This window comes from Dendrobates tinctorius, unplaced genomic scaffold, assembly GCF_039654945.1.
Source record: "Dendrobates tinctorius isolate UK_male_01 unplaced genomic scaffold, ASM3965494v1 ptg000449l, whole genome shotgun sequence".
Taxonomy (NCBI): Eukaryota; Metazoa; Chordata; class Amphibia; order Anura; family Dendrobatidae; genus Dendrobates; species Dendrobates tinctorius.
Window position 1 is genome coordinate 60,734 of NW_027362111.1, and position 22,269 is coordinate 83,002.

Below are 22,269 nucleotides of genomic sequence, written 5' to 3' on the forward strand. Positions count from 1 at the left end.
ATAGATAAATCTATTCCTCCTAGCTTGCTGAAAATAGACCTCAGGGTAACTAAGATAAAATGTGTCCCCGCAGAGTAGCCTGCTATGACCAATGGTGAGGTTTGGGGGTTGCCTGCTGTGTGTACTGGCGAGGTGTGGGGTAGCCTGCTGTGACTACTGGTGAGGTGTGCGGATAGCCTGCTGTGACTACTATTGAAGTGTGGGAATAGCCTGCTGTGACTACTGGTTAGTCATGGGGGTAGCCTGCTGTGAGTACTGGTGATGTGTGGGGGTATATTTTTGGTGTACACATTGTGTATTCATGGTGTGCACCTCTTGAATTTAATGGTGTGCACCTCTTGAATTTATGGTGTACACCTCTTGTGTTTGTAGTGTGCGCCTCTCAAATGTGTGGTTTTCTTATACAATAAATGTCCTCTTTCTTGCAGAAACATGAATGGTTGTGTTTGAACTGCCAAACTCAGCGGCTGTTAGATGGAAGTTTAGGAGATGCGCCACCGTCACCCCTACCAGGATCCAAACAAGGCTCGCCCAGGCACCAGCCTGGAATTCGCATAGGGGCATCTGCAAAACATGTCCCTGGAGCTCTGTCATCAGGGTCCCCAAGGCACCAGCCAGCTCCAGCTCAGACAACATCACCCTTTCACCAGAATACCACCCCAATGCCCACAGCATCTCCTCAGCATCAGACAGGTGCAGCGATTCAGATGGGGCCTGCAGGACAGCCCCCAGACCACACACATGACAAGAGAAGTTCTCAGCAAATCCACCTCAAGAGTTCAGAACAAATTAAAAACGAAGATAGAAAACCCCAAACAGATGCCATCCAGCCGAAGACTCCTGCAGATTCTCAAAAGTTGTCAAAGCAGATGGTGCCAAAGAGTAAAACCATGGGCAGCAAAAAAGAGACCAGTGTAAAGAATGGGAAGTCCTCCGAGATCCAAAAGATGAGAGACCAAGAGGTGAGTTGTTAATGAAGGTAATAATGTGCTTGGAGGGAAAAGTGTGTGAATAAGTTTGTGCCCCTTCCCCACTTAGTGCAGTGCACCTCCTGCCTTTATGCATCCGTCCAGTACACATTTATTTGTGGTGTATATTTTCGGTCACGCAAGATAACAGGATGCTTCTCTACTTTCGACTTACAGAAACCTAGGCGATGAAAAAAACCTAGAAATATGGAGGGAACAAAGCCTTGTAGGGGTTGTCAATCTAAACCACAAGATGTCCCAACATCTCCACTTCTGACTTGGATTCTGCAAAGAAGAGAGCCTCAGAGCTTGAAAGGAGATAGCCGACTGGCTCAATTCCATAGGATAAGCTCTATCACACAAGGAGGCTGTCTTAGCTATTTACATTAGTCATCTAGCCCCTGTCAAGTACGGAGATGCACTCCTATGTGGAAACCAAGCCAGAAGTGCAGCTGGCTGCAACCTGCGACTGGCACTAAAATCTCAACTTCGGGATGATTTACTTACTACAAGTATATTGGTAAGCTTTATCAACTATAGTTTAAAATGACTATCTAGTTGAACAGCTCCTTTTACTGTGGTATTTACAATGGCTTCCTTTTGGCTGTAGGACAATGGCGTGTTTCGTGAAATACTGTAGGAGGCAGTAGTCAAAACTTTTGATCTGGCCATAGCCCAGTTTTCCTAGTTAGTGCGCCAGATTATTATCATCAAATGGTCTGCTCTGCCAGTATATCTTACTTTCTGCATGTTCTTGTTTTTCTGCAGGATATAAGCAAGCCTTATTCCCATGATGTGTCCCGCAGCCCCCAGAGCCTCAGTGATACAGGATATTCATCTGATGGGATTTCCAGCTCACAAAGTGAGATTGCCGGATTGGTGCAGCAGGAGGAGGAGAAGTTAAATGCAACAGGCATTTCTCAACGCAGTCCACCAAGCCCCTCTGAGCTCACCAAACTGGAAAGTTCAGTTCGGCCACTGCTGGAATCTAAAGGTTCTTCCCAAGGTGACAGGTTCCAGGGATTACGGGAAGATCAGAAGCAAAGACCAAGGTCACTGTCCATCACCCCTGAAGCTTTTGACTCTGATGAAGAATTGGAAGATATTCTAGAAGAAGATGAGGATTCATTGGAATGGGAAAATCGCAGAGATCAGAGGGAATGCACCGAGTCATCAGACGATTTTGGGAGTAAACTTCGCCATGATTATGTGGAAGACAGCAGTGAAGGATTCTCTCCTTTACCTACGAGGCAACAGAAAGGAAACTTCTCTGATGAAGAGTTCATGAGAAGACAGCTTCTGGAAATGAGTGCAGAAGAAGACAATCTGGAAGATGACGAGCAGAATTTTGTAAAGTATACCAGTAGTAAAAATGGGCGCAAAACTGATCCCGAAAAAGTCAAAGGTGTTTCCCCCTCTAAGAGGTCTCCTGCCTATAGCTCCAGCGACATGTATGAGGAGAGCAGAAAAGATGGAGAAGCTGAGGAGGAGGAAGAGGACTTGTCCGCAACACAAGGAGGGCTCCGAAGATTCAAGACCATTGAGCTGAATAGCACAAATAGCTACAACAGAGACATTGATTTGGACCAAGAGACAGACATCAGTCTAGACAGGGAGCCAGAGTTAGAGATGGAAAGTCTGACTGGTTCTCCAGATGAACGATCCAGAGGAGAATACTCTTCAACATTACCTGCTACAACACCAAGTTACACAAGCGGAACATCACCCCCATCATTGTCATCACTGGAAGAAGACAGTGACAGCAGTCCTAGTCGAAGACAGCGTCTTGAAGAGGTCAAACAACAGAGGAAAGCTCGCCATCGCTCACATGGTCCTTTATTGCCCACTATTGAAGACTCTTCAGAGGAAGAGGAACTGAGAGAGGAAGAAGAGCTCCTACGAGAGCAAGAAAAAATGAGAGAAGTGGAACAGCAGAGGATCAGAAGCACGGCCCGTAAGACCAAAAGAGACAAAGAAGAACTGAGAGCCCAAAGACGGAGAGAAAGATCAAAGACACCCCCCAGCAACCTGTCCCCCATAGAGGATGCGTCACCCACAGAAGAGATGAGGCAAGCCGCAGAGATGGAGGAGCTGCACAGATCTTCTTGTTCTGAATATTCTCCTTCCATTGACTCAGAGGCCGAGGGTTTTGAGATGATTGCTTCTAAACTGTACAAGTCAGGAAGTGAATACAATTTGCCAACCTTTATGTCTTTGTATTCTCCAACTGAGAAGACTTCCACCTCCTCCACTGGTAATAAACCTCTAAAAAGTGCTGAAGAAGTGTACGAAGAAATGATGAGAAAAGCTGAACTGTTCCAAAAGCAGCAGCAACAGTCTCAGCAAAACCTTATATATGGAAACAGCTATCAGCAGACCCAGAGCAGCTACGAGTACCAATACATTGATGATTATGGCTACGAGAACAATAAAATTGGAGTCTCCCAGAATGACTACAACACGGACATGATAACACCTGGAACAGTGTATGATGAAATTCTGCAAACGTCTCAGAATATCTCAAGAATGCATCAGTCATCATCCATCGATTTACAGGAAGACAAGAAGGCTGAAGTCTATACTGAAAAGAAATTCTTACATGCAGAGAATGCCTACAACGAGATGCTGAAACAAGTTAGTGGTCCACTTACTCCTGGTACAAGCCCAACCCAGCTGTCTGCACCAGTGTCATTTGCTTCTTCTGAAACCCTTTCTGGACGAGTCATACCAGATGTGCGCGTTACTCAACACTTTTCTAAAGATGGACTAGATCAGACAAAATTTCATAGTTCCTCCTCAGTTCCTAGCTCGAAAGAAATGTCATCTAATTATCACTACAGCAAAGTTTCTATCTCCTGCACATCTCCATCTATATCCCCTAGTTCTGAGGTAGCAGCTCCACATAGAAGCTATGGACAATCTAGAGGAAGCATGGACTATGTTGTAAATGAGGAGCAATATAAGAACCGAATGGCCACAGAGATGAATGCATCAAGAGATAAAGTGCAGAGTGTTGGGACTAATGTGTCACTGACATCCAAAGTTATTTCCTTCTTCAAGAGTACAAGTCCCCCCCTATCTCCGACCTCCCCCACAGAAAGTCCGAATCATTCACCACAGAGAGTGAACATGTCTTCTGGGGGTAGGAATACTGCTGAGTTCTCATCCCAGACCCAGAACATCCACAGAATGGACAGCTCTTCAGCATTGACATCACCTATGGTAGCTCAAGGAACACAGACCCCCGACCGCACAAGGTCACCACGACTGTCCAGACAGCAATCTTCTCAAGAAACTCCATTCATGGTTATTACACTAGCATCTGATTGCTCCATCCAAACTAAACCTAAAACTGTCAGTTCATCTACGTCTCCAGTCACGTCTCCAACCAGGTTAAATCGTCAGCAAACTCTACATAGCTACGGTCAAACACCAGTCAGTAGTTCACAATCTCAGCAGGAACAAATGCAGTCTAGCTACACTAAGACACACACAATAATAGAAAGGTCTCCAGCATCAGGAACGAGCATGATTTCTTCTAAAGCTCAACCCACTGCTATGGTTGATGGCTCCAGCAATACTTATAATTGGGGCCCCCTGCCACCAGAAAACATCTCCCTGTGCAGAATCTCCTCCATTCCTGGAACCTCACGGGTGGAACCTGGGCCCAGACCGAGCAGCAGCGCGGTGGATTTACGAACAGCTATGAAAAGTGCTCCAGTTATTATGACAGATCAGGGCATGGATCTTACGTCTTTAGCCACTGAATCTAGGCGATATTCCCTGTCAATGGAGCCATCTCCAGCCCGCCAGTCTACAGCAGTCCAGCCCTTGATTGTCAACCTCAATGCGCAAGAACAACCTCATGCCAGTATTGGCACAGCCACAACTGTTAGTATAACTGTGGCTTCCTCCATTATTGCATCACAACCAAAACAACCAATGGTGTACGGAGATCCATTTCACAACAGGGTAGATTTTGGCCAGGGGACAGGAAGTGCAGTATGCTTAACACAAGCCAAACACATGGAACAAACAGCCCAGTCCGTGGTATTAAGAGGAAGTACATGCAAACCAGAAGAGACAGTAGGCTTGCAGAAAGACATATTTGCAAGGTATAATCTTCCTAGTCAGGTCACATCTGTTGTTAAACGAGACATAGGAACTCAACCTGCACAAAACATTGCTAACATTAGTGCCATGCCCAGACAATTCCAACAGGACCAGGGGACAGGTTTTACAGATGCATATAAGGGTGTCCCAGAGCCCAAAGCTCAGCATCCTTCTATCAATATTGCAGGGAGCCAGCCTCATTCCATTATGGTACACCTGGATGAAAAGGCATCGGCTGCAATTACCAAACTCAGTAAAGAGGAACAGGCTTCAAATGCTTTAGATCTCACAGGGATGAAACCTGAAAGCCAGGTGGTGTGCTGTGATGTGGTCTACAAGTTCCCCTTTGGTGGTAGTTGTGCTGGGGCGTACAATTCTAAAGTACCAGACAAAAGCACTGGAGAATCAGTGCAGGCAGTCAGACCCGGGGTACAATACTTTGGTCAGAGAGAGCAAGAACTTCCTGAAAGCTATCTATACAGAGAAACCAAAAATATGGTGCCACCACCTCCCCTACCTTCTGCACCTGCCCAAAATTTTTATGATGAGCAGAAGTTCTACCCTTATGGTCCTCAAGGAAGGCTGCATTCATCCATGTCAGAGACCAATTTATCTGACATTGGTTTGTATCAACCGTACCAGGTTCCAGGAGGAGATGGTGCAAGTGCAGTGGACCTAAGTACAATGAAAGGCTCCTACAGCATGAACTTCAGCGATGGAAGCTACCTAGGTCAGGGACTACAGTATGGTTCTTTTACTGACCTTCGCCAGCCTACTGATTTATTTAGTTCACTACCCATAAGACGCTTCAGCTCCATGTCCAATATCTACTCTGACTACAGATATTCTGGCAGAGATCTGTCTAACTTTCAAGAGTCAAACCTTGCTCAGTACAGTGCGACGACTGCTCGAGAAATCAGCCGAATGTGTGCTGCGCTAAACTCTATGGACCAGTATGGGGGGCGACATACAAACAGCCCAGATCTGATGCAGTATGGACCTAGTTCGGTTGGGTCAGGGCCAGCAGTTAACCTGCTATCCAACCAGCCGGGAGTGGCTCCCATTAGGCAACCTTTGATGTATGGGCCTCATTTCTCTGAAATTCGTCAAGGGTTTGGAAGCTTAGGACAGTTTAATATATCAGGTCCACGATCTGGCACTATCAGACACGTGTACCCAGCTACAGCCACTGTGAGAGCTGCAGATGGCATGATCTACTCAACTATCAATACACCTATAGCTTCCACCCTTCCAATAACCACCCAACCTGCTTCTGTATTGAGACCAATGATCAGAGGTTTGTATAGACCATATGCCCCTGGCAGTGTCACTGCTGTTCCTTTAGCAAGTCTTACTAGGGTGCCACTTGTCACTCCAAGGATGCCACTAGGACCTCAGTCAATATACCGCTATCCTGCAGTGAATAGATTTCCACCTGCTACTTCAGCATCAACTTATGATACCCCTGTTTATTTGGGGAAACCCGCCACCACTTTGTCTAACACTACCACAACATGTCCAGTCACTACAACCCCACTGTCCTCACTCCCACCTGCTTCAACAGTAGCTACAGCTCCTGTAGTAGCGTCTTATATAGGTTCAGATATAACTACAGCAGAAGTCCATTCTGAGGTCCCAGCTGTTTCCTCAGTGGTGCAGAGCTCTTCCAAGGACACCAGTCAGTCTCAGCAGAAGACTGCAACTGACAGCCAGCCACCTGTTGCTAAAACTGGGGCTGAAAAAGAGGAGAAAGAAAAAGAAGAAGAGCGGCAGAGAAAGCAGCAAGAACATCTGCTTCAGATTGAACGGGAAAGGGTAGAATTAGAGGCAATGCGGCAACTAAGGCTACATGAGGAACTGGAGAGGGAGCGCTTAGAACTGCAGCGCCACAGAGAAAAGGAGCAGATGTTAGTGCAAAGAGAACTCCAAGAGCTGCAATCAATCAAGCAGCAAGTGCTCCAGCAGCAACAAGAAGAGCGTCAGGCGCAGTTTGTCCTTCAACGGGAGCAGCTAGCACAGCAAAGGTTGCAGATTGAGCAGATTCAACAGCTACAACAACAGCTTCAACAGCAACTGGAAGAGCAAAAGAGGCAGAAGACTTCCAACCCTCCAGCCTGTGACCAGACAGTGCGACTTCCACCGCAGACAGTTTCAGAAATTGCCATTGAAATGCAAAGAACCCTTGCTCAAAGTGGACAGTACTGGCCACCAGTAAACCCACCATTCATTGCTATGGCTCCAACTGTGCCAGACACAAAGGGGCCGTCACGCTATACAGCCCCTCCGAGGCCACTTACTAACTCTGCCTCCGAGATGTCGCTCAAAACTGATGAGCAATGGGAAGTGAATAGAACTATTAAGAAGAGGAACTCAATGCCTCGTCTCCGAGATGCCTACAACACTGAGGACAACCATGAAGGCTACATTGTCAAGAAGATCATCGACAGCAGTGTACAGACTGATGATGAGGATGGTGATGAAAGATTCTATGTGTCACGACGCCGCCGGACGAAAAGAAGCACTGACTGCAGCGTCCAGACAGATGATGAAGACAACACAGAATGGGAACAGCCAACGCGCAGACGAAGATCACGATTGTCACGACATTCTGACTCCAGCTCTGATAGCAAGCATGATGCTAAAGGAACCTCAAGTATAGCGATCCAGACGATTAGTGACTGCTCCGTCCAGACCGAACCAGACCAGCTGCAGAGGGTCTCGCCATCCATACATATCACTACTCCGGACCCAAAAGTAGAAATAGTGAAGTATATATCAGCTCCCGAGAAGACAAAGAAAGGAGAAAGCCTCGCCTGCCAGACTGAACCAGAGACTCAGTCACATGGAATAGTGGTCCCCCAGCTCAGTATCCCCACAACTATAACCCCCTACTCCTCCAATCTGCAGACTGCAGCTTCTGGGCCACTGGATACTCACATGTTAAGACAACAAGGGGTTGCCAAGTTTGAGAAGAAGAAACCTGATCCTCTGGAGATTGGTTACCAGTCACATCTGCCAGCAGACACACTTTGTCAACTAGTTAATCGTCAGCCCCCGAAGTCTCCCCAGGTTCTTTACTCACCGGTGTCACCACTTTCACCCCACAGATTACTTGAATCTACATTTGCATCTAGTGAAAGGCTGAACAAAGCCCATGTTACCCCTCAGAAGCATTTCACAGCCGAAACCACACAACGACAGCAGATTCTACCACGTCCTATAAAAACCATGCAGAGATCATTGTCGGATCCTAAACCCCTAAGTCCTACATCTGAGGAGTCTGCCAAGGACAGGTTCTCCTTGTATCAGCATCAGTTACTGCACGGTGGTCAGGTAAGAGACACAGCGCAGTACCCTACGATACTGTGCTATACTGACAGTGGCTAGACCTACACGTTCATGACGTCATGAGGGTATGCTCTTGCTCAATGTTCCTGTCTTTTCACCTTATTTTGTTGCATCTTTTTGAAGTTTTGTGTTTTGTTTCCATTGTGCACATTAGCCATTGTCATTAGTGGAGCATTAGGCTTTTTTTGGTATTTTCACCTCATTTGCTTTTCCAAATTCCGGCTCTAGAACCATGAAAGCTGCCAATAAAAATGGGGGGACATCACAACATGTGAGGAGGTCAGGGGACAGTTATGCATCGGCTTCTTAAGTGTGACCACTCGGTGTGAGGAGGGAATAGTAGAAGTGTCACTGATTAGCGTCAGGACTTTTGGGGCACATTACCTCTCAGCATCGCCATCTTCGAGGTTACATTATTGTCACACAACAAGCCTTTACTGCAAAGCTATGGAAACTCATCTCAACTGGCTCTATTATGTGCATGAGGCCACGTTCACTCGGTCAGTATTTTACATCAGTATTTGTAGCCAAAACTAGAAGAGGACAAGTATAATAGAAACACATCACCACTTCTGTATTTTTCACCCATTTCTGGTTTTGGCTCACAAATACTGATGTAAAATACTGACCAAATACTGATAGTGTGACCATAGCCTTAATCCAAGCATAAGAATTCAGGTGTAAAGCGCAGTGCCTAGCACCGTAAAACTAGAACAGTTTGTCCACACAATAATAATAATCTTTATTTTTATATAGCGCTAACATATTCCGCAGCGCTTTACAGTTTGCACACATTATCATCGCTGTCCCTGATGGGGCTCACAATATAAATTCCCTATCAGTAAGTCTTTGGAGTGTGGGAGGAAACCAGAGTACCCGGAGGAAACCCACGCAAACACGGGGAGAGAACATACAAACTCCTTGCAGATGTTGTCCTTGGTGGGATTTGAACCCAGGACTTCAGCGCTGCAGTGCTAACCACTGAGCCACCGTACTGCCCTCATCTCTCATGGCTCCCGCAGGCTGGCACGCAGAAAAAATCACTTCATTTCAGGAGTTGGCCCGTTGTCATGTCTAATTATACAGATCTGGGTTCACACAGGCAGTCTGGATGAAACAGCAGTCGCCTTCTCCAGAAAATCACATACCAAACTTCACATATTTGCCATTTTAGTCCCTGCCCTGTAACAATAGATATGAGACACCACCTCCATCTAACATGAGTTCCTCAAGACAGTGTAAATTAGAAAGACCTCCAGAGGGGCAGAGAACTCTGGTTTCTGTCCATAAATCAGATTCATACAATATTTAAGATCATAAAAGGAGAAGGTCACGAGTATTGTCATCCCCTGACACCGTCCCTGTCTCTAGGCATATGGTCACTCATGATTGAGGCCTTGGCACCATCTCGTATGTGTCAGACTAGTGCAGAGCCGCCTTGTACATTGCCCACCATTTATTGACTTTAGTAGGACCAAAGACGTCCCAGAATGGAAACAAGTCAGGTGATAGTAGACAGCACATAGTAGACCGTTGACAGTATAACATTGAAAGCAGATAGTTGATAGAAGTATAAAAAAATCGATTGTAAACTCAACTAGATGGTGTGTACTAGATTTTAGTAGGTAGTAGAGACTAGACAGTAGATGGTGGACAGTAGATAGATGATAGAGAGAAGAGTAGGTAGATAGCCGACAGTAGATGGTAGAGAGAAGAGATAGAGAGTAGGTAGATCACAGACTGTAGATGGTAGAGAGAAGAGTAAATAGAGATTAGCTAGATAGCAGACAGTAGAGGGTAGAGAGAAGAATCATAGAATCGTAGAGTTGGAAGGGACCTCCTGGGCCATCTGGTCCAACCCCCTGCTCAAAGCAGGATTCGCTAAATCATCCCAGTCAGATGTCTGTCCAGCCTCTGTGTGAAGACTTCCATTGAAGGAGAACTCACCACTTCTCGTGGCAGCCTGTTCCACTCATTGATCACTCTAACTGTCAAAAAGTTTTTTCTAATATCTAGTCTGTGTCTCCTCCCATTCAGTTTCATCCCATTGCTTCTAGTCTTTCCTTGTGCAAATGAGAATAAAGATGATCCTTCTACAATGTGACAGCCCTTTAGATATTTGTAGACAGCTATTAAGTCTCCTCTCAGTCTTCTCTTCTGCAATCTAAACATTCTCAAATCCTGCAACCTTTCCTCATAAGACAGGGTTTGCAGACCGGTCACCATTCTGGTCGCTCTTTTCTGAACTTGCTCCAGTGTGTTGACTAGATAGAGAGTAGGTAGACAACCGGCAGTAGATGGTAGAGAGAAGAGATAGAGAGTAGGTAGATCACAGACTAGATAGATGGTAGAGAGAGGAGTAGATAGGCAGTAGATGGTAGAGAGGAGAGGACATAGAGAGTAGGTAGATAGAATGGCCGCGAGCAGACAGTTGTTAGTAAACTTTCGATATTGGACAGGAGATAGCCGACAGTAGAGAGCAGTAATTAATCACTTGTTTTGTACATTTTCTTTTAATGACACCTCTGTTTTTTGTCATTAGCTCTTTATTTGATGTTGTCTTGTTGGGCCGTCTACACATCTATTTTATTTGTTGTAGATTTCAGCTTTCCAGCCAAATTCTTTGACACGTAAAGTGAAGCGAACTCTGCCCAGCCCTCCTCCTGATGAAGCTCACCTGCCACTGACCACCAGTCAGGCTCACTCCCAATTATACATGCCGAACCTAACGCAGAAGATGACAGGAGGCCAAGCCATACAGATGCCAAAAGTTGGTTTTCTGAAAACGATAGATCATGATCTAAAGATTGTAGAACAAGAATCCACAAAACTTCGCAAACAGCAGGCAGAGCTGGAAGAGGAAGAAAAGGAGATTGATGCGAAACTGAAGTATTTAGAACTTGGCATCACTCAAAGGAAGGAGTCCCTTGTGAAAGACAGAGGAGGCACAAGAGATTTCTCCTACATCCGATCTTTGGGTGAAAATAGGGATTACATGTCAGACAGCGAGCTTAACAACCTGCGAATGTCTGGCTATGACAGCAGCTCTCTCTTAAACAGGACTAGCACTGCTCCACAGTATTCAGATTTCCAGGCCGCACAACAGTTCCAAACATCATCGTCTTCTTATACATCTAGCACCTATCAACACTCTTCTGGCCAAGCAGTTGCACCCGTCTCTGTCACCATCCAGCAGACCAGGTTTCAGCAGCCACAGTATCCGGTATCTAGCAATGGTCCATCACAAAACAGCTTTCAGGGCCAGGTACCTAATTATCCTGCACCCACATCATATCAGACTCACAACATTGCTCCAACCACAGGTTATCAAGCAGACATAGGCCTTCAGAATCACACGGCTTTCAGACCACCAAACCCTTATCAAGCCCAAACCACCTATGCTAGCCAGATCCCATTACAAACCACCTTACATGCAGGGTTTCCACCACAAGCCGACAGCCAAAGCACTCACCAAAAACCACGGCAGACATCACTGGCTGATCTAGAGCACAAAGTACCTACCAATTACGAGGTGATTGGAAACCCCACAGTGGTCATATCATCAGCAACTCCTGACACTGGCTACAGTAATACATCGGTCACCAGTAATTATGAGCAGTACAAGACCACAGAGGCAAGACAGACAGACAATGGAGCATCGAGCCCCTCTAATTCTTATCCTTCTGATTCCCTGTATACAAACCTAGAACAAAACATTCCTCGTAATTATGTCATGATTGAAGATATCAGTGAACTAATAAAAGAGAACCCACCATCATCAGAAAGCCAAAAAGTAGAGCCTACACCCCAGCCTCTGCAGCAGAAAACCAATGGACGCCACAGCCAAGAGAAAAATAGCCACCTGGAATGTGACAGCTCCAGCAAGCCATGCTGTTACTCCCGAGCCGAGGAAGAGTCTGAAGAAGATGTTTATGATCACCACAATACCGACTACCGAGGGAGAAGCAGCTACCAGCGTAGCAATGACAGTAATGGCCGCGACTCTGTCAGTAGCTCCTATTATTATGGAGAGAATGATTCCAGGCACAAGCACGGATCTAGCGGAATGCAAAAACATTGCTCCAAGAACCTGGCACCAGCTGTAGTGTCGTCTAAGAGAAGCAAACACAGGAAACAAGGAATGGAGCAGAAAATCTCAAAGTTTTCTCCCATCGAGGAAGCAAAAGATGTGGAATCTGACTTGGCCGCTTCCTACCCAGTGACCTCCTCAATAAGCAACAGCTGCAGCATATCCTCAAGAGCCAAGAAACTTCAGGACGAGATTACGTATGGCCTGAAGAAAAACGTGAATGAACAGCAGAAGTATTACAGTATTTCCAGTAGAGATCTTGTGGATGAGGATGATAGGATGTATAGTCGCTCCCGCTCAGCAACCAGTTATGGCATGGAAAAATCAAGTCGTGACTCAGGGAGAAGCAAATCGTATGACCGGGACAGTTCAGATAGGTATCACAAGTCAAGCTCAAAACCATCAAGTCTTACAATGAGTCAAAGCAGAGGAAGAGCCCCAATGCGGACCCAGCCCTCAGAAGAAGAGAGTCCTGTCAGTCCTCTTGGGAAGTCGGTGGGTAGTTCTCGTTCATCTGCTGGCTCCATTTCTCAGTCTGCGGTGGACCCTTGTTCTCAGTTCTGTTCCAGCCACTCACTGCCTGATGTACAAGAACATGTTAAAGAAGTGCCAAGAAACCATACCTATAAACATGAGGAAGCTTACATGATGGACGATTCCCACTGTGTAGTTTCAGACAGTGAAGGTAAAGACTAGAAGTGTGGTGACGTCTCAGCATGCTGGAGATGATTACCTCCTTTCTATTGTTTAATGCCAGTCTAGAGAAATCTGCCTTTTCCTGCGTTTGCATGCTGTGCCTTTCCACCTCATCTTTCTGCTGTTTCTGTGTGTCAGCATGGTGCTGTACAGATGGTTTTTCTTTGTTTTCTGTGTGATACCACATGGTGCGCTTCCAGTACATCATGGCAGACTTTGGTGTATCTCTTGCATGTCCTATGCTGATTCTTGTCTGATTCTTGCACGTTTATTGCATGGCTTCACTATACTCCCTCTTTATCATTGGTCACAGTAGCTGACCACAGTTTGTTTTTTGGTTTCTAAAGCCTATCATTTGGGTCAGGAAGAAACTGATTGGTTTGATAAACCAAGAGAAGCTCGCCCTGATCGATCAAGGTATTATAGCAGCCATTCCTCGGCACAGAAGAAAATGCCGGTCAAACACACATATCATGATTACGATGAACCTCCTGATGAAGATATGTGGCAACATGAGGAATACTCCCAACCTCGTCATCCATCTTCAAAAGATCATCGACATCACGGAGATTCTGGAAGGCATTCTTCCCGACACTTGGATGAACAGTCTAGACGATCATCGAAACAGCACCCAAGAGATCAAGGGAGGCATGAATCGCGCTCACATTCACAGTCATCATCCTTGAAGAAGGAGTCAGATTCTAGATCACAATCTGGATATCCACCAAGTTCTTCTGAGTATTCTCAACAGTCAAGACAATCCTCCAGTTATCACCATGGTACAGAAACACAGAAGTCTCAGAGGCAATCTCAGATATCACTACCACAAAAACCTGACACTCATCACCAGGGATCACAGCAAGCAAGACAGCCTCAGTCTAGTCAACAGCAGCAAGCAAGACAACAGCAGCCCCAACAACAGAGCTCCAGACAGCAGCAGCAGGCCTCTGGACCTTCACAGCAAGGGTCTCACCAGTCCTCTCATCAGCCCATGTCTCATCAAAATACTTCACATCCAACCACTCATCAGCAGCCGCTGTATCAGCAAGGACCAAGTCAACCAATTAGGACACCAGTGCCGCCGCAACAGCAACAGACTGTTGGGAGCCAAGGGCAGACTGCCTCCCGTCAACAGCAGCAGCAGCCTGGTCCTCAAGGACAAGCTGCAGTGCGGACACAACAGCAACAGCCACAACAGTCTGCAAAACCACAGCAGACCATGCAACCTACTCCACCATCTGCACAAGTAAGTAAGACATGACTACATAGCAGAGTCAATGCAAACCAGACGTCCTCCATTTGCTAACCAATCATGAGTGCTGCTTAAGGTCTCACCTGATCATTCAGGTGTAAGTTAGAGACACTGGGCCCCAATGTAAAATCTGTAACAGGGTGCGACCTATAACTTATGTCATTTACAATCAAGTCACACAAGTACTCAAACTACCAAAACACCACAAAACTATGATCCCACACTCTGCTCCACATTTTTACATTGCACCATAACAGTTTGAGCCCCCTGAGATACATGACATATAGACATATACCCCAAAGTCTGTGCAAGTGACATATGGTGATGTAAGAATTCCTGGATATTGGAAATCTTGTTTTATCTTTTTCAGCCAAAAGTGGAACCAGTGGAGGTTTCCAAAATGGCAGCAAAGCCAGTGGTACAAGCAGCAAGGGGACTACAGACATCCGTGCCAGCAGCTCCTGCAGGTGCGTCTTTAAGCAGACAGGACCATAGCACAGGTCTGGGGCATCCACTGTGTGTGCAGGACAAGACACCTCATCAGGGTGACCACTGTCATACCACTAGAGGTAGTGACTGCAGAGAACGTGGCAGAATACAGTGAAGACACCAGAATTACCGAAATGCCATACCAGAGTACTAAAGTGGTAATCTGATGCAGTGGAAACTGTGAGGTCCTGAATGGAGGCAGATTGACGTTCCGGAGGTGGCGGGGGCACTTGTCTATGTAGTTTATCATGGAAACATCACATTTGGACATCAATGAGCAGGAATAAATATTTTAAATGGCACCAGAAGCACGTGGAAGGCTGGTCCAAGATGGTGCCAGGGTTTTATGCCTTGAAAGTTGTCCGTACCTCTTGGTGTCAGTCTTATTGGGTCATCAGTCTCAATGGGTGTCAGTACTACTGGGTGTCATCAGTCTCTGGGTGTCAGGACCATTAGAAGTCATCAATCTCATTGGGTGTTGGTACTACCAGATGTCATCAGTCTCATTAGGTGACAATAACACTAGGTGTCATCAGTCTCTGGGTGTCATTACCACTATCTGTCATCAGTCTCATTAGGTGTCAGTACTACTGGGTGTCATCAGTCTCTGGGTGTCAGTACCACTAGGTGTCATCAGTCTCATTAGGTGTCAGTACTACTGGGTGTCATCAGTCTCTGGGTGTGATTACCACTAGGTGTCATCAGTCTCATTAGGTGTCAGTACTACTGGGTGTCATCAGTCTCTGGGTGTCAGTACCACTAGGTGTCATCCTCATTAGGTGTCAGTACTACTGGGTGTCAGTACCATTAGATGTCATCAGTCTCATTGGGTGTCAGTACCACTAGATGTCATCAGTCTCAATGGGTATCATTACCACTAGGTGTCATCAGTCTCATTAGGTGTCAATACTACTGGGTGTCATCAGGCTCTGGGTGTCAGTACCACTAGGTGTGTTGTGAACTCATTTTCTGGTTTACCTCTGGCTTCTGGTGAGGGTGGTGTAGCTGGTTGTGTTGACAGAGGAGTCGTGTGTTCTCCATCCTGGCTCCCTCTAGTGGTGACAGTAAGTAATGAAGCTGATCTAAATGGCAGAGACCTGCCAACTGAGGAGGAGGACTGTGAGTGGAAATCAGGAATCTCTGACTGGATTTAAGACAGCCGACTCCCTAATTTTGTTCTGTGATTTTCTCCTGCCCTGAGGTTCTGGTTTCCAGTTCTGTTCCTGCCTTCTCAAGCTAAGTGTGCTCTGCTATTTTTTCACTTGAGATTTGGTCTGGTTTACTCAGTTTATGTGGTCAGCCAGCCCCTGCTGGGGCTGTGCTGAATTTCCATTCTTATGTCTCTGTTTATCCCAGTTTGCTTTTTGCTCTGTCTTCAGAATATAACAGAGTGCTGACATAGGAAATTGAAGTCTAGCAACTTCAGGGTTTTTTGTTATCAGAAAGTGTTGAACATTTTTTGGCAGGGTTTTGTGTGTGATTGCAGACAGCATCTTTCCATTCCTGTCCTTTCTAGTTAGTGTGGGCCCCATCGTTTGCTCAGCCTATTTTTCTTTCTGTGTCTGTGTTTTCATCTTGTCTCACCGACAATACATGTTTGGGGGCTGTCTATTGCTTTGGGGTCTGTTCTGGGGCAGTTTAGATTTCCCCTTTTCTTGCTTTAGGCTTATTTAGTTCTCCGGCCGTGACGAGGCGTCTAGGATCATCGTAGGTACGCTCTACGACTACTGCTAGTTCTGTGGATAGGATCAGGGGTCTGCAATCCGCTTAGTTACCAACCTCTCTGGTTTTCTGTGGCTTAGCTTGTTTTTGTTTTTCCTCCTCGGTGACTCAATCATAACAGAATCACCAGCCATACCGCAGATTCTAGGGTACTCAAAAGCAGGGGAAAAAAATTGTAAAAAAAAAAAAGTGTCAGAATTTTTTTTTTTATATGTATCTTTTCCTCTTTGGGGCCGTAGGAGGATTATTTTTCCTTAATGGAGATTAAGCAATTGTCTGATCGTGTGGAGCAGCTCGCTGCTGAAGTGCGGGGAATTTCTGTCTATCTCGCTCAATCACATGCTGTTGAACCAAAAATCCCTACTCCTGATGTTTTTTCTGGGGATCGGTCTAAATTTTTGAATTTTAAGAATAATTGTAATTTATTTCTGTCCATGAAGCCTAACTCATCGGGGAGCTCTGTGCAGCAGGTTAAAATTGTCATCTCCTTGCTGCGCAACGATCCCCAAGATTGGGCGTTTTCTCTGACACCTGAAAATCCTATTCTGACTCATGTGGATACATTTTTTCAAGCCTTGGGGTTGTTGTATGATGAACCTAATGCCATTGATCAGGCTGAGAAAGCCCTATTGGCATTGAACCAGGGTCATGATTCTGCAGAGTTATACTGTCAAAAATTCCGAAAGTGGGCGGTCCTTACTACATGGAATGATGGTGCCTTGGCAGCTCTCTTTCGCAAGGGTTTATCAGAAACCGTAAAAGATACTATGGTGGGATTTCCTGTTCCCTCTGGTCTTGACGATTCTATGTCATTAGCCATTCAAGTTGATCGGCGTTTACGTGAACGTAAAACTACACGGGAGACGTTGCTACCTTTTCAACAAATGTCTGAACCTATGCAATGTGATAGAGTTTTGTCTAGGGTGCTACGTCAGGAGTATAGAAGGCGTAATAAGCTGCGTTTTTTCTGTGGAGATGCCTCTCATATGATTTCTGTCTGCCCTAAACGAGAGAAACGTTTTGCACACACATTTGCTGTGGGTGGCGTACAACCTAAGTTTCTTTTGGCAATTTCTCTGATCTGCTCCTTATCCACATTTTCCGCCAAGGCTTTTGTGGATTCAGGGGCGGCTTTGAATCTGATGGATTTGGATTTTGCTAAACGTTGTGGTTTTCCCATGATACCTCTGCGGACGCCTATTCCTTTAAGGGGTACTTTAAGTGCTACTCCTTTGGCGGAGAATAAACCTCAGTTTTGGACCCAGGTGATAATGCGGGTCGCCCCAGACCACCAAGAAAATTGTAGATTTTTGGTACTGCATAATTTGCATGATACTATTGTTCTTGGTTTTCCCTGGTTGCAAATCAATAATCCAGTTTTGGATTGGAAATCTGTGTCTGTGGTGAGTTGGGGCTGTCGGTGTGCTCTTGGTGACACTCCTGTTTTCTCCACCTCTCCCCAGTCTCATGATGTTCCTGACTATTTGGCTGATTTTTATGATGTATTTAGTGAGAGTAAGTCTGCGTCTTTGCCTCCTCATAGGAGTTATGACTGTGCAATTGAGTTGAGACCTGGGTGTAAATTTCCCAAGGGTCGGCTTTGCAACTTATCTGTACCTGAACACGAGGCTATGCGATCTTATATTAAGGAGTCGTTGGAGAAGGGTCATATTAGACCATCCTCTTCATCCTTAGGTGCTGGGTTTTTTTTCGTGGCTAAGAAAGATGGTTCATTAAGGCCTTGTATTGACTATCGTTCCCTTAACAAGATTACGGTTAAATATCACTATCCGTTACCCCTGATTTCTGACTTATTCTCCAGAGTTAAAAGTGCCTGCTGGTTTACTAAGCTTGACCTCAGGGGGGCGTATAATCTTATTCTCATCAAGCATGGAGATGAATGGAAGACGGCGTTTAATACTCCGGAGGGACATTTTTAGTACCTGGTGATGCCTTTTGGGCTCACTAATGCCCCTTCTGTCTTCCAATCCTTCATGAATGATATTTTCCGGGACTTTGTGGATAAGTTTTTGATCATCTATTTGGATGATATTCTGATCTTTTCCAGTGATTGGGATTCTCATGTGGAACATGTTCGGACTGTGTTCCGGATTGTGAGGGAGAATTCCCTGTATGTTAAGGGATCGAAATGCCTTTTTGGTGTACAGAGGATGTCTTTTTTGGGATTTATTTTGTCTCCGTCAACTATTGAAATGGATCCGGCCAAGGTACAGGCCATTTATGATTGGGTTCAGCCCACTTCTTTGAAGGCTCTCCAGAAGTTTTTGGGTTTTGCTAATTTTTATCGTAAATTTATAGCTAATTTTTCTGGTATTGCCAAACCACTGACTGATATGACCAAGAAGGGCGCTGATGTGGTGAATTGGTCTCCAGAGGCTGTTTTGTCATTTCAGGATCTGAAGCGGAGGTTCACTTCTACTCCGGTTTTACGGCAACCTGATGTCTCGCTTCCATTTCAGGTAGAGGTAGATGCTTCGGAGATTGGTGCAGGAGCTGTTTTGTCCCAAAAAGATCCGGTGACTTCTAAAATGAATCCCTGTGCCTTCTTCTCCCGAAAGTTCTCCCCATCTGAACGCAACTATGATGTGGGGAATCCGGAATTGTTGGCCGTGAAGTGGGCATTCGAGGAGTGGAGACATTGGTTGGAGGGAGCTAGACATCAAGTTGCGGTCCTCACTGACCACAAGAATTTGAATTACCTGGAGTCAGCCAAACGCTTGAATCCTAGACAGGCTAGGTGGGCCTTGTTTTTCACGCGTTTTGATTTTGTGGTCTCCTTTCTTCCGGGCACTAAGAATGTTAAGGCAGACGCCCTTTCTAGGAGTTTCTTTGCTCATTCTCCTATTGTGACCAAACCTACTACCATCCTAGGTGAGGGGGTAGTTCTTTCTGCCATCTCGCCCGATTTGAGACGTGCCCTGGAAGAATTTCAGAAGGACAAACCTGAGTGTTGTCCTATGGGAAAATTGTATGTTCCTGACCAGTGGAGGAAGAGAGTGATGTCTGAAGTTCATTGCTCTGCGTTGGCTGGTCATCCAGGTATTTTTGGTACCAGAGATTTGGTGAGTCAGTCTTTTTGGTGGCCTGCCTTATCTCGTGATGTCAGGAATTTTGTGCAGTCTTGTGGGACTTGTTCCCGGTCTAAACCCTATTCTCGTTCTAGTGGGTTGTTGATGCCCTTGCCGGTGCCCATGAGGCCATTGACCCATATCTCAATGGATTTTATTTCTGATCTTCCTGTCTCTCAGAGAATGACTGTTATCTGGGTGATTTGTGATAGATTTTCTAAGCTGGTCCATCTTGTACCACTCCCAAAGATGCCATCTTCCTCAGAGTTGGTGCCCTTGTTTTTACAACAGGTGGTTCGGTTGCATGGGATTCCTGAGAACATTGTGTCGGACAGAGGAGTCCAGTTTGTCTCCAGATTTTGGAGAGCTTTTTGTTCCAAGCTGGGAATTCAGTTATCCTTCTCCTCTGTGTTTCACCCACAGACCAATGGGCAGACTGAGAGAACAAACCAGACTTTGGAATCCTATTTGAGATGTTTTATATCTGCTGATCAGGATGATTGGGTCTCATTTTTGCCCTTGGCCGAATTCGCCCTAAATAATAGAGCTAGTTCTGCCACATTGATGTCGCCCTTTTTCTGTAACTTTGGGTTTCATCCTCGATTTTCATCAGGGCAAGTGGAATCTTCAGCCTGCCCAGGTGTTGACACTGTGGTAGAGAGAATGCAGCAGATTTGGGACCAAGTGGTGGATAAGTTGTCCCTCTCTCAAGAAAAGGCCCAGCGGTTTTCCAACCGGCATAGGACCATTGGTCCCCGGTTTAAAGTGGGTGATATGGTTTGGTTGTCGTCAAAAAATATCTCTATGAAGGTTGCGTCTCCAAAGTTCAAGCCAAGATTTATCGGACCTTATAGGATTTTGGAGATTCTTAACCTGGTTTCTTTTCGATTGGCTCTAACTGTTAGAAGTGGCGGAAGGCACCAAATAAAAATATAAATAAAGTGCCTTCGCCACTCGGGGTCCACCGTGCGGTGGATGGAAAAACTGCTGCTAGAAGAGGCAGAGCACTATGGCAGTAGTGTGCACAGGGTTAACTGCACCTAATGCACTGCAGCAAGCTCTGTTATATTTCACAGAGCTGCGGGCATAAAGCATACAAAACGCTGAGTCTGTTCAAGGTCGCAGATAGCCAGCGATACAGACACGGTATTCCGGGTCACAGGAGGAGCCTTAAACAACAGGACTACTCCGTCTAGACCTACCGTGAAATAAGGTGCGTGGCGTCGCAACTGCGAACGCCCGACAGGACTGCTGCCGCAGCGCGGCATGAACTGAGCCGCAGAGAAAGCACCGCTATGTCGCAAGCGCGATGTAGGACGCTAGCTGCTGGAGTAGATGGTGCTTAAGCGCGTTGGCGCTAGCGCTGCTAGTGGCTGATCCCCAAACACTCACACAGACGTATTATCAGGGGGAAGGGGTTTCTTAATAAGTCAGTCACCAGTCCAAGCATCCATCACCATACACACAGCAGCAAGTATGAAAATACTAGCATATGGCGGAATGGCCATGCGCACTTTTTATAGCTGACAGGACCTTCCGGAAGTCTCCATAACCCTGAGCTGGACCAATGGAATCAGGAGCAGGACCTGAGCACCTGACACCTGAGCTCCAATGAGAGATTGTCCCACGAGCATGCTCAGAGGATGGGATGAAGGACTTAGCCTCCGGAGAGAGATGCTGAAAAGCAATCTCCTCTGCAATCACTCCTGCAGTGTACGGAGAGCAGGAGACTGCAGGATGTAAGGGTCCAGATCTCTGCGTAGACAGGGCAGAAATCTGACTCCTAACACTTCCAGTTACATTTAAGATCCATAACGTGTTTCATAAGTCTCTATTGAAGAGGTTTGTTGAGCCAGTGGTTCCTATGGCGGCACCTCCTGACCCTGTGTTGGTTGAAGGTAATGTGGAATATGAGGTAGAGAAAATACTGGATTCTCGTCTGGCTAGACGGAGACTCCAGTATTTGGTCAAGTGGAAGGGTTATGGCCAGGAGGACAATTCTTGGGTCTCTGCCTTTGACATTCATGCCGATAGATTGGTTCGTGCTTTTCACCGGGCCCATCCTGATCGGCCTGGTGGCGTGGATGAGGGTTCGGTGACTCCTCCTCAAGGGGTGTCATCAGTCTCTGGGTGTAAGTACCACTAGGTGTGTTGTGAACTCATTTTCTGGTTTACCTCTGGCTTCTGGTGAGGGTGGTGGAGCTGGCTGTGTTGACAGAGGAGTCGTGAGTTCTCCATCCGGGCGCCCTCTAGTGGTGACAGTAGGTAATCAAGCTGATCTAAATGGCAGAGACCTGCCACCTGAGGAGGAGGACTGTGAGTGGACATCAGGAATCTCTGACTGGATTTAAGACAGCCGACTCCCTAATTTTGTGCTGGTGATTTTCTCCTGCCTTGAGGTTCTGGTTTCCAGTTCTGTTCCTGCCTTCTCAAGCTAAGTGTGCTCTGCTATTTTTTCACTTGAGATTTGGTCTGGTTTACTCAGTTTTTGTGGTCAACCAG

The 22,269-nt window shown here is 46.1% G+C and overlaps 1 protein-coding gene across 3 annotated transcripts in view; it reads left to right on the forward strand.

Annotated features, from left to right (window-relative positions):
- Positions 1 to 549: 549 nt before the first annotated feature.
- Positions 550 to 22,269, forward strand: part of BSN (bassoon presynaptic cytomatrix protein) — a 67,696-nt gene continuing 45,976 nt past the window's right edge. For all 3 annotated transcript variants that reach the window (XR_012227556.1, XR_012227557.1, XM_073564315.1), the window contains exons 1-5: positions 550 to 962; positions 1,737 to 8,414; positions 11,029 to 13,204; positions 13,563 to 14,461; positions 14,838 to 14,934. Coding sequence is in view for 1 of the 3 variants with exons in the window: in XM_073564315.1 (XP_073420416.1) it covers positions 663 to 962; positions 1,737 to 8,414; positions 11,029 to 13,204; positions 13,563 to 14,461; positions 14,838 to 14,934 (10,150 nt within the window). In the remaining 2 variants the exon portion in view is untranslated. The remainder of the gene's footprint in view (positions 963 to 1,736; positions 8,415 to 11,028; positions 13,205 to 13,562; positions 14,462 to 14,837; positions 14,935 to 22,269) is intronic.